This window comes from Miniopterus natalensis, chromosome 5 (genome assembly GCF_054644295.1).
Source record: "Miniopterus natalensis isolate mMinNat1 chromosome 5, mMinNat1.hap1, whole genome shotgun sequence".
NCBI lineage: Eukaryota > Metazoa > Chordata > Mammalia > Chiroptera > Miniopteridae > Miniopterus > Miniopterus natalensis.
The window spans coordinates 37,935,521-37,948,155 of NC_142085.1; the positions used below are offsets into that span (position 1 = coordinate 37,935,521).

The 12,635-nt window shown below is 41.9% G+C and overlaps 1 protein-coding gene across 1 annotated transcript in view; it reads right to left on the reverse strand.

The window, feature by feature from the left end:
* Positions 1 to 1,447: 1,447 nt before the first annotated feature.
* The window catches only part of HMGN3 (high mobility group nucleosomal binding domain 3), a 29,846-nt gene continuing 18,658 nt past the window's right edge, over positions 1,448 to 12,635 (reverse strand). The window contains exons 3-6 of the mRNA XM_016207365.2: positions 6,766 to 6,795; positions 3,965 to 4,015; positions 2,457 to 2,570; positions 1,448 to 2,338 (exon numbers count right to left, since the gene is read on the reverse strand). Coding sequence (XP_016062851.2) covers positions 2,207 to 2,338; positions 2,457 to 2,570; positions 3,965 to 4,015; positions 6,766 to 6,795 — 327 coding nt within the window. The 3' untranslated portion in view covers positions 1,448 to 2,206. The remainder of the gene's footprint in view (positions 2,339 to 2,456; positions 2,571 to 3,964; positions 4,016 to 6,765; positions 6,796 to 12,635) is intronic.

Consider the following 12,635-nt stretch of genomic DNA (forward strand, 5'->3'; position numbering starts at 1 on the left):
CTGTTAATATTCAACTGTTAATATTTTTTTGATGTAGAAAGGTATTAAAAATCATGGTTTAACTTTTCTAGGGAAGTGAAGTTGGGTCTAAATTAAGAGTAAACATGTGACCGCATAGGTTGAACAAGTATTGTTTCAGGAATGGTCCCACAACAAACTTTAAGGTGTTCTGAAAGCTATGGTATTGGGGTTTTAAAAGGTTTCAGCTTAAATACAAACTAAATAAAACAATAATGTTTTAATTTTCTTACTAACTTAGAGGAACACTGGCCAGAACTGTGGTCTGTATGTTTAGGCTACACTACCCAGTTAGCTTGATTTGGAAACACATAGAGCAGTGCTCACAACCCTGAGCTTGGTTCTTCCCTGCTGAAGACCACGTTTCACCTCAACAAATATTTACTGGGCCTCTACTCTGCGTCAGACCCTCGAGACACAAAGGAGAATGAGACATCCCTCCCTGCCCTCAAAGAGCTAACATCTCACCCGCCCCATGTCTTGACTAATAATACTTTTTGAACATTTACTTTGTGCCATTTAACACTTATAATACCCTATGAAGCAAGTACTGTTTTTATTCCCATTCACAGATGGCAACTCTAAGATATACGGAGTGTAGAGAGGCTGAGTAACTTGTCCTTGGTCATATGGCCAGTAAGTGGCAAAGACAGGGTTTGAATGCAGGCAGAAGGCCTGCAGAATTCACAAGCTTAGCTATTACACTAGACTGCCGTCTTAGCAAAGCACAGTTCTTCCTTTTGCACTGTCTAAGGAGACACACTGACCCGAGGCTGACTGCCTACGCCCAGTCTGTGATATTTTGTTATAGCAGCTTGAACAGAGTAAGATAGACACTATGTAGACAATTCGAAAGACCAGGTTCGAGTTCTGGCTGTTCTTCCTGTGGGCCTAACATAAGTCACACACTCTCCATGTCCTTGTTTCTTAGCCTAAAAAGGAGCTCTAATAATATCTTTGCCAACTTCTTTCTTAGGGTGACCCAAGGCTGAAGTGTGGTCGTGCTGGGTAAAGTGTTTTCAAAGCTGTGAAGTCCTCAACCAATGGGAAAGTATTTCAGTACAAATGTGACTCAGCATTATTTTGAAAGTGGGAAAATTTCAAGGATGAGCCCGAGTTTATGGCTTTTCACTAGCAGAATGCTGTTTATAAGGACTTCAAAAAAAGTGGTGTTTTATTATGTGTTGTGTATGATAATCACTGCGAGCCACTTCCTATATGAAGTGTATTAGGTGGAATTCCACACTGGCACTCACAGATGACTTTATTAAAATAATAACATTTTTAAATGCCAGAAAATTCAGAAGCAATCCTATTTTACTTATTAGAGATACCCTCAGGGCACAGACTGTAGAAATTCTTTATCTCTTCTGCAACAATAAAATGAAACTCTGCCTAAATTTAGTAAAACATTACTTAGAGGCAGGTATTCTGCAGGCAAGAAAACCTTTTATTTTAAACCACAAATAGTCAGCAGGTGGCCACAACTATCCATGTTTCATTAAAATCACATAAACCTAGGTACAAAAGCACCACTGATTATTGCTCTAGAAAAACTGCATGAAAAATGCATATATGCACAGTAAAAACACCACAGTATGCACAGGACTATATTTTTAAAGCAAATGCATGGAATGCTGAATCAATTATACACACAGCTTCCAATATTAAATTTATTACACTTGAGAATGATGGAAATTTCCAAAAAGATGTATTATGAGAAGGTAAAATGTCCATCCTTATATATTTTTGTATGCCAACTAGAGTTCTAAAAAATTAGCATTTACAAAAACTTGGTAAAAATAGCTTTTAAAAGTTGTCCCAAGAGGTACATAAAATCAATCTCAATTTTTCCATGACAATTCATTCTCCCTCGGTATCTACAGATTCAGTTTTCTGTGCCTGTGGGGGGGGAAAAATGAAAAACAATGATATAGTTACTATTAAAACTACTATAAGCCAAATAAAAGTCCACCCCACCAACACACACACTTTAGAACATCTGTTTTTTAGCGCCTCCACCGCAAAACCTACTTCAGCTCTGGGTGTAAAACAGACAAGGCAGGAATGTATTACGCAAAAGCTCTGCTGCACTCATTGCTTTCTGCTTTTCAAACGACCACAGACGCTTTCCCTGCAAGCTCCCAAGGCTCATAATAAACAACAGCACACCACTAGCTGGTTCTAGTCACTGCAAACATGCAGGATTTTCTACGATACCCTTAACTCTCACTGTTTCAATCTGCCCCTTTACGGACAGTGTGCGGGGTGGGGTACCTCTGCAGGTTGAGACACTAACAGTTGAGCGATAGATGTGGATCTGCAATAACATCACAGGCAACGAAAAGAGACTTTAGGAACATGCTATCAGCAGCTGAAGGAGCCAGCAATTTCTTAAGACACTGACTCAGCCCGTGGGAGGTATTTATGCACAGTACCTCTTCCACTTTAGTTTCTCCGTTTTCAGACGGGGCAGCGGCTTCCTTTCCAGCTTCCTGCTTCTCCTCTTTCCTCCCTTTAGCACCTTTGTTAATCTTGGTTCCAGGCTCTTTCTGACAGGATCAAAGCACAGACAGACAGTACATCAGGCACGGTGCGGTGTCAGCCGAGACCCGCCAGTCTCCGTCCAAACGCAGCGCCAGGCACAACTGGGCCAACACGGTGGGTTTGGGGGGAAAATGGGAACCCAGTTTGGTGGGGCATCAGCTGAGCTCTACTGAAAGTGTAACAGGCTGCTGAGAGTCCACCGGACCTTCCCTTCTGCGAAAACACGACGATTCCTCTTCTGCATTTGTTCGGGGGACCGCCTCTCTCGATGCGGTGAGAGGCGGTTCTGCCGTGGAGAGGACAGAGGCAGCTGGTGAGGGACAAGGCAAAGCCGGGGAGGCCGGCTCGTGGAACACCTCCCGTGCCTGGGGACGTGGGCTTGCGTGACTAGAGAGCTGAGAGAACTTGAGAATGAAGACCCAGATTCTAATTTTTTTTTTAAGGGACATGAATCTTTTTTTTTTTTTTAATATGTTTTAATATGTTTTAATTGATTTCAGAGAGGAAGGGAGAGGGAGAGAGAGGGATAGAAACATCAATGATGAGAGTCATTGATTGGCTGCCTCCTATATGCCCCCTGCTGAGGATCAAGCCCGCAACCCGGGCACGTGCCCGGACTGGGAATCAAACCTCGATCTCCTGGGTCCTAGGTCAATGCTCAACCACTGAGCCACACCCGGCTGGGCTAGATCCTGATTTTAAGACCAAGCTACAGAATTGAGTTCTGCTTCAGAATCACCTGCTCACACCATGATACACATAGTTTCAAACAATTCACAACAAGGGGCAATGCTCTGAAGGGCAGAGTAGAGAAAAGCCACGTGGGGTCTGTTTTTGTGCTTTAGTTTCCTCATCGGCAAAACAGGCTATTTATACCTACCTCAGTAGGGCTGATGTGACGGTTACATGAGAAAAGCAATCAGAAGAGGGTCTGGCATAGTATAAGGGCCATATAAATGTTTGCTGGTATTAATTATGTGATTATTATGAGTTATCAGACTGGCCTAGTAAGAGCAGTGATGTGAAGCCAGAAGCCCCTTCCCCGGGTCCTTGAGCTCTTGGCAGCAGTGTCCATGGCTGCCACCAGTGTGAACCGTGTGAGCACCGTGTGAATGGCATGTTCAGGAGGAAGTACCAAACCCCCTTGGACATGAGGCTTCTCAGAGCACTGTGCGCTGACTTTCTTTGCTTTATTGACCAGATGGAAAACACATTCCTGGTAAAAGCATAAAACTGTGCTTTATGCCTGTCGAGAAAGCCTGTAGCAGGGATAAGTTTTCTAGTCAGTACATTTAGCCTGAAGCATTAAATGTGATCTTTCCTTGGATGACTTTTGGATATGAAATTATAATTTATTCATTGTTTAAAAAGCCAAAGTGGGAGTGGAAGCACCTCTTACCTTAGCAGATGTTTTTCTTGGTTTGGGTTCAGGTTTTGGTGGAGTGGGTTTCTGAAAAGATAAATTAAGTTATGCAAATAGTGACAAAGACAACCCTCAGCACCAAAAAGACCACGAAAAGATCACAAAAGACAACAGTGCATTTTGACTATGATTTTGCTCATTTAAAAAATATTTCGTTCTATTTTTAGCATCAGGTAACGGCATAAAGAGCTCTGCAATTTCATATCTATTTTCATCCTGGGTTCTTGAGTGAACGGCAGGTGAGATTTAAAAGCCAACTCGTTATTCTCTGGTCCAGAATAGCTCTCCGGGAACAGGTTTCAGCTTCTATCTCTGATGTCTCTGTAGTTCCTTTTATCACAGCATAGCAGCAGGAAGGATGACTCAGGCTCTTGGCCAAATGACTCAATGAATTCGGTCACACTAGCCTTCCCAACAGTCTAGAAATCACAGCACAATCACAGGCAAAGCCCATCCTGTAATGAAGACTGCTGCCTGTGAGGTATTTCAAAATCATTTCCAAATCCTTTCACCTCTGATGCAGATTTCAAGTCCTGGAGCCAACTTTCATCATCTCCAATGCCAGTACAAGGTGAAAAGAATCTCTTGCCCACCCAGGCACTGGGCTCATTTTGTCTCTAGAGCTTTCTATTAAGAACATGATTATAATGATAAAATGTCCGCTGTTAGCCCCTAAAGTTTAAGATTTTTCACAGATCTTATTAGCCAAAGAGCCCACCAGGCAATTATTTTTCTGTGGCCTCGTGTGGGTCTCCTCATTGCCCTGAGCAGTGCCTGCCTGCTCTGTGGCCATGGTGCCCCCCACACAGGGCTTCAGTCCCAGCCTGCTTCCCAGGGCCCTGAGACAGGGTGGCACGTGGGGATGCTGGGGAAAATAACCAGTGTAAAACTCTAGTTTTCTATAGCTATGTTAGGGCAAATATTTCTCTCATGGAGCTAGAAAAAATAAGTGTACATCTCTCCTGGCACTAGGGGGAATGGTTTTTAAATAGAAAACACTGGCCAGGGTCTCCCCCTGTGGAGAAAAAATACATGTTCCTCTCCAGTGCCTCTAGGTGTTTCAGATTCATGTTGAATAGGGCCCTTTTCATCAAGAGCATAAAGTAAGATTGTAGACAGTTCAATTCCTGAAGACTGACTGCTAGACATGACCTTTCAAATAAAAGAAGAAAACTGAGATTGAAAAGTAAGGAAGGCTTTTATTAATCTTCTTACCACTCTAAATCTGCAGTTTGCTCCCCAAATACAGCAGCTTGCAGGACTCCTAAATTTTCAGGATTTTAAAATTTTCATTTTGAGCTTTGATATGTTGTGTTAACATATACTTGTTTTCTCAATTGACAGCAAATACTTTCCTTTTATAATAGTTTCTGTAAGACAGCCTCACCGCCTTCTCCGCCCCACCCCCTCCCCCCCCCGACCCAACTCAGCATTCAAGTGTTTTGATGGGACAAGAAATATTGAGGTTTCAGTCTGTAATCCCACTGGCCTCTGGAGAGACTCTGCATCAAGCGCCACGGGCAATGATCTCAGTGGCAGGCGCTTATATTGCTGATTCCTGTTGCTCAGGAAAAGCCTTGTTCTAAATTTTGGGTATCATTTGCCTTGCAAGGTCTATCCCCTTCATGGGCCAGACATCCATGGAATACAATGGCTTTCAGTAAAATCTATAGTTTAGCCTAAAAAGGGTTTAAACTAACCCCTGAGCCATGCTGAAAGTTACCATTAGAGCACGCCATCTCTGGGGGGTTTTGGGAGAATCTGCATTAACTGAATACATATACAACCGCACCTCCCAGCACTTACTCTTCCTGGTGACTCTGACATCGCTTCCTAAGGCTCAGACTCACGGGAAACACTGGTCACTCCACTCAAACCCAGTTACACTTCTGAACTTGTGACTGCTCCTAATATCCATTTTTGTTTGGATTTCCTGATCCGTTCTAGGCATGGGTGTTGGCTACAGATGAAATCCATGCTTCCCCAAAGGCCACAGAAGCTTGCAGCTCCTATACTATCTAGTGTGGGAATATAAGCGATCAGCCAAGAGGTCAATGCCTTTCCTCTACATCTCAGTGGGCAGTGCTGCTGGTATTTTAAGCAAAATCCTCCACCAGAGAAACAGGCTGACCTGTCTTGGCAGAATGAAGACTGGACTTCAGTCAGTGGGCAGCAGGGAGGAGCACAAGGGCCAGCAAGGAGCACAGTGTGGCGAAGAGAGCTGGAGCACACTCACTGCGGAGGTTTGGCCCCTTGCCCATCCCTACTTCAATGATCTAAACCTCTTCCCTGGGCCTGGCCCACAGAGGGAGACTCCAAGTGTCCAAGTGGAATTTTTACTTTCTCAGCGACTCCCTAGTTCTGAAATGAGGCTAAAGTCTACGGAGTCAGATAACTTTCAGAACATTCTGACTAATGTATGAGTTGTAGACAGAGAATCAGATTCTTGTCCACTTCAGCGCATCACAGGTAGAATCGGAAGGCTCCATATGACTTTGCTGAACGTACTTCTTTCGTTTCAGAGATCGAGCAATATCAAACAACTTCTGTGCTTTATATTCTTGGTAATGGGGCTGGCCACTGGTTTTCACCCACACATCTGATCAAGGGACTTGCTTGGCAGCAATGGTCGAATTTGCTGTATATTGTGACCCACGTAATTATCAAAACGCAAACAAAAAACTCAAGGGAAACAATCTTGCTTCTGCAGCTTTGCTCTGGACAGAGGGAACATGAACTCATAGGAACTAACACCAAGGGGGTTCTAGAGTACTCACCGCTGACAACCTGGCAGACCGTCTTGTGGGCTACAAAGGAAATGGAAAAATACATATTTTTTAGTGATTAAACACAACTAAGTTGATTTTAAAAAGTTCTTTCTTGATATGTATTTTATATTTGTTGAAATAATGTAATGTATGACTCCCATCACCCTCTCTAGGTGAGTACAGTGAATACCCCAAGTCACCCTGGGCACCCTAATGCTCAAGACGAAGTTTCTGTGGGCACACGGTTCAAAGAAATGGCCTCTCCCAATTAAGGATGGAAAAGGAAGATGAACTTAGGCTCCAAACCCTAATCTCGACTCTTTTGTGATAAAATTGATAGCGGGAACATTGAGATGCTATTTAAGAACTACTTTCCAGTCTGACTCTTGTTCCTTACGAATGGAACTAAAGCTTATAAGTTAAAGCAAGAGACTTAGATAATTGTGTAGAAACCAAAACAATGGGAGTTCCGGACCTTGTTACTATGTTAGAAAAGAGGACTACAAGTCTTAGGCAGTGAATGAGAAATGTTTCCTTTCACCTGCTACCAAGTACACACATTTATTTCTCTACTAAATGCGTATGTTTAGAGGTTTAAATAGAGTAAAAAGTTCACTAATCTTTTCTTTTAATTTGGAAGTTTAGAGAATATAGAGAGAAACTGTGTTGAGACTGATGTTTTTCAGGAAATCTTTTCTTCTTCAGCAATGGTGCAAGTTAGCAAATCAGATGGCAAAGAAAATTTAAACTAACAGAACTCTTCTAACTATTTCAGAAATAAGCATATAGAATTTATACTCTACTTACCACCAGCAAAAGATGGCTCCCCAGGGGATTTCACATTCTAAAAGTACAATTGCCCTTCTTTAAAAATGTCCTAGAAGTAAACACTCCATACTTTTTGTCTGTTTTACTCCCTGCTCTAATTCTAGTAGAATAGTATGCCACCCAACATATGGGAGATACTCAACATTTGCTCAACAAATGAACTCAAGCTTTTCCCCAATTCTTGCTGCCTGATGCAGACTTTGTCTTACTACAATAGCTTCAATGTTTCAAATGATTTTTAAGGGGGTCAGTGAAAATGATCAGTAGCAGCCCATGCCATGAGTGCAAGGAATCATGAAATTCTTGAAGCTGTGCTTGGGTCAGTCCAGGTCAGCTGGTCAGGCCAAACTGGAAGAAATATTTCTTGCCATCTTTACATCTAAGAAATTTCTTACTGAAAATAGCCACAAGAAACTAAACTCATCTTTCTTTAAACTACAGAAAAAAATGAAGGGCCAGAGCCTTCATGAATAATTTTAACCCTGGGGTCTTGAGGAAAGATCAGAGCTGGACTTCAGGCCAGCCAGCAGCAGTGCTGAGACGAGGGGACTGTGCAGGCTAAGTGGGGGCCGTGACATATGTGCTGAGACCAGGGGACTGTGACATATGCACTGCAGAGGGAAAGGGTATGCACCACGCAGCACACAGCATGGGAGGCCTGCCTTTATCGGATGCTCATCGAAATACCACGGTGTCCATTAGGGTTATCAGGTCAGTGCACCACAGGTCCCTGAGAATCAGAACCCAAATTGTGTGATGCCTTTCCCAGGACGGTGAATTGCATAAACTGGGTATTACTGAAGAAAAGGCAACACTACCAGTTAAACCGGGCAGCAGGTGGGTGAGCTGTGCTTCTTCAACGTGGAGTCAGAGCATGGAGGAGCAATGTGCACCCGCCGATTACTGACCAGAGCTCAGCTTAGGCGCTTCGGGGCGACCTTAAGAACTACCCACACCATCTCACAGCAAGGCGCAGGCGGCATAAGCATGCTCAGGAAGATACTCTCCGAGAGGAAAAGGGCAGGCTCCATGCTAGAGGGGTGAGCAGGCCTTACCTGAACCCCTCTCCTTCGAGTACCACGTTGGTCTTCCCTCACTGTTCACCTCATCTGTTTCATGTCTGTGCCCCTCCTGCACAGGACTATCTTCTGTAACATTTCTGTAGCTCCAGTGCCTACTGGGGCCCCTCAGTAAATGTGGAGGTGAACACTAGACATGTACAGCAAGTGTGACCTTGGGAGAGTTGCTAAGGTCACTACCTCATTTTACTGCACTTTACAAATGACTGTGTTTTCATCAACAGCAAGGCAAGACCCTCTACCAGCAAAAAGACTGTGACTCACTGAAGGCTCCAGTGATGGTTAGCATTTTTGAGCAATAAAGCCTTTTAAAATTAAGGTATGTACTTTGTTTTTTAGGCATAATGTTATTGCACACTTAATACATTACAGTATGGTGTAAATATAATTTACTTTTTAAAATCCTCACCCGAGGACATATTTTTACTGATTTTTTAGAGAGAGGAAAGGGGAGAGAGAGAAACATCAATCGGTTGCCTCCCATACAAACCCTGACCGAGAGGTGAACCCACAACCATTTGGTGCCTGGGATGATGCCCCAGACAACATAGCCATCCGGTCAGGGAGTAAATATAACTTTTATATGCACTGGGAAACAAAAATATTCATCTGACTTGCTTTATTATGATATTTGCTTTATTGTGGTGGTCTCGAACCAAATCTGTAATATCTCCGAGTAACGCCCGTACTCAGTCAGGTACTATTCAGTTCAGGCCTGAAAAGGGGCCAAATATGTTAACCGTTACTCATAGCTGCCTCCCTATCCGCCAACCAGCTGTCCTGATAAATGGTGAAGTGAGGACAAATCATGTGAAAAATTCCCCCACTCATGCTCTTGCTCCTGCCCTCCCAATGCAAACACCCAAACATAGGAAGAGGGAGGGTGATGTCAGAGAGCACTTTGGGATTTCCAGAGGGACATTCCAACCAACGCACTGCTCTGCAGGGCCTGCAAGCAGTTCTGATGCAAAGACTCACTACTTTTTTTACAGTTCAAGTCCAGTATGAGAATTGCCAAATCAAAAGCCTAAGAAATTAATGCAAAAACAAAGTTTGCTTTTTCTAGGCTGTCTAAAGTAACTAATCTCCAAAAAGCACACATTTTACTGTAAAATCATTTCATGACTTCCTGCCTACAATTTGCCAGCTCTTCTTTCTATGCTATATTTAAAAAAAAAAAAAAAAAAAGAATTTTCTTAAATTTTCCTTTCTGGGAACCATCGGAAGAGATTTTTTTCCCCTTCTGCAAATGGTGGAGGCTGGGATGAACCTTTCACTCAGCCAGAGGAACTGGGTACACGTGCAAGTGTGTACACCTTCCTGGACAGTTCCATCAGCCTTCACAGCCTTAGAGGCTATAAATGATTGGACTATATTTAATAGACATGAAATAGACTAGACTGCTGGCTTTTCCTCCTGAAACACTCCAATTTAAAGTATTCATTTGAGACTCAGACTATTGGGCAGGACCACTCCAAAAATAAATGTAGTAAACATTTCTCTCAATTTATTGATTGTGAATCCACAGGAAAAATGGCCAAAAGAATGGTCCCTGAGGAAGAAAGGCAGGCTTTTAGAATGACAAGTCACCATGAGAGTTACAGAACAATGTGAGGGTTCGTCACTGTGGTATATGTGTGCTGGGAACAACGGAATTATTCTGCAAGTGTTTACTGATTAGCTGATCATTCCCTGGGTTGGAGAGAATGTGGGGAAAGGCTACTCTGAAAGACATGGAGTCTTTTACTTTTATGTCCTGGAGGCAAAAAGCAATATGGAAGTCTAATCTTGCTGTGACAGAGTTCACTGGGATAGAGATTAGCTGGATTCAAGTAGACTCACTGGACTTTGCTGAATACAGCTTGAAATACATGGGCCATTCTATTGGAATTTGCAAGTATGTTTATTTTAATGAGATTTCTTAATGCTCCTGAGCCTGACCACGTACTTCCAAACAAAACCCCAAATATGAATTGCTTTTAATTCCCAAACACAAATGAGGAACTAAATAGAAATGACCTTCTTTGCAAAACTGGGAGGTAGGGGAAGATGTAATGAGAGCCTTGGCAGAGAAAAAGCACTGGATGGTCAGCCTTTTGCGATTACCACAAAAGGGGCCCAAGGGCAGAGGACTCTGAATCAGGACTTTCAGATATCTTTCCTGGTTCTGCAATTCACAAGCTGCGGCATGTGGGGAAAATCACATACGTCTCTGGGGACACTGTTTGCATTAGTGAAAACGAAGATAATAACACCTGCCTATTAACAAACACGGCACTTCTCTGACATTCCCTATGACCTTTCCTTGGTTTATTTTTCTTTATAGCAAATATCCGATTATTTTCTTTTACTCTCTCTCCCTCCTGCTAAAATGGAAGTTCCATGAAGACAGACATTTTTGCTTTTGTTCACTGTGGACCCTGCAGAGCTGAGAACAGTGCTTGGTGCACTTTAGGTGCTCAATACATTTCTGTCAAGGAATGAATCTGCTTTGCCCTCATTTCAGGATTATTGTAAGGATCAGATAAAACAGCGTATGTGAAAGGGCTTTGTAAACTGCCAAATGTAATGACCGCAATATATTGTTTTCGTCATTTATTGTCCAAATACTAAGCTCTGCACCAACCCCTTCGAATATCATGGCAGGGATAGAGGCTTTTCAAATCCTTTGCAAGTGATGCCTTCACTGTAGTCAAGGCTGTGCATACTCAATGGCCTGACTAGAAAATTCAAACAATTCAGCAGAGGTGAAACAAATCAATATACGGTCTGACAGTTCTTACCCTAAACCCTAAACCACCAGCTAACCCACTGACTTTTTCACTTTTCAAACAATTGTACTGATGTCCTGAAGGAATATCATGAGTTTTAATTTGGGTATGGTTTAAATGACAGGTAGAGTCTTGTCTAGGAAAGTTTTTTGTTACAAAAATATAATATATATAATATAAAAACAGGATATAAAAATAATATAAAAAATAAAAATACACCTCAGAACACCTCAATAAAGTGAGTATCTCAATAAAGTGAGTCACACAATTTTTTTATTTCCCAGTCCATAGAAAAGGTGCGTTTCCACTATATTGCAGTCTATTAAGTGTGCAATAGCATTATGCCTATAAAAACAATGTACATACCTTAATAAAAATACTTTATTGCTAAAAGATGCCTAGCATCACCTGAGCCTTCAGCAGTTGCCACAGACTTTCAATTTGTAAAAAATGGAAGACCTGCAAAGCACAATAAAGTGAGTCGCAAAACAAGGTGTGACTGTACTGTAAATAATTTAAATTCTGGGGCCAAAATAATATGTATGAGACAGTTGTATACACAAAATTATTTTCTATATATTCTAACCAGCTTGATTTCTTTTAGTGAAGGATTGGAAAGACTTTTCACTATCCAATGGTTTCTAGGTTTTCTGACTGACAGATCAATTTCAATAGCAGTCCCTAAGGACAAACCCAGATGCATTTCATGCCCAAATCTAAAAACATTAAGGTTCATTACACTTAGTCAACTGTCCTACAAATTATATTTTTCCATTTTCAAGAAAATTCTAACATTCATTATTTTTTGGTTGGATCTAGCATTTGTATAGTGGTTTGATTTTGGATCACAAACTTCACCTCCCAAATGTTAGACACTCAATATTAGGTAAACGGATGGTGGAGATGTGGTTATAGGCAGTTTTGTTTTGGTTTTAAATTATTTCTTTATAGAGTCTGTTAAAGGTTTTCCGTTGGCAGAATGAATTTCCCTGTACAAATCCTGTACAGGGATTTTACTCTCATGATAAACTCCTCTGAATTATTATCCACAGTATGAATCACCTAATAAAAGAATCTGTAACTAGACATTGTTTTTATCTCTCTCATGACCCATTTTAGTTTATAAGTTAAACCGTAAGAGTTGCAGTTTTTCAACACACTGAACTCTGTGCAAAAGTGAATGGCTGTCACCATAGTTACC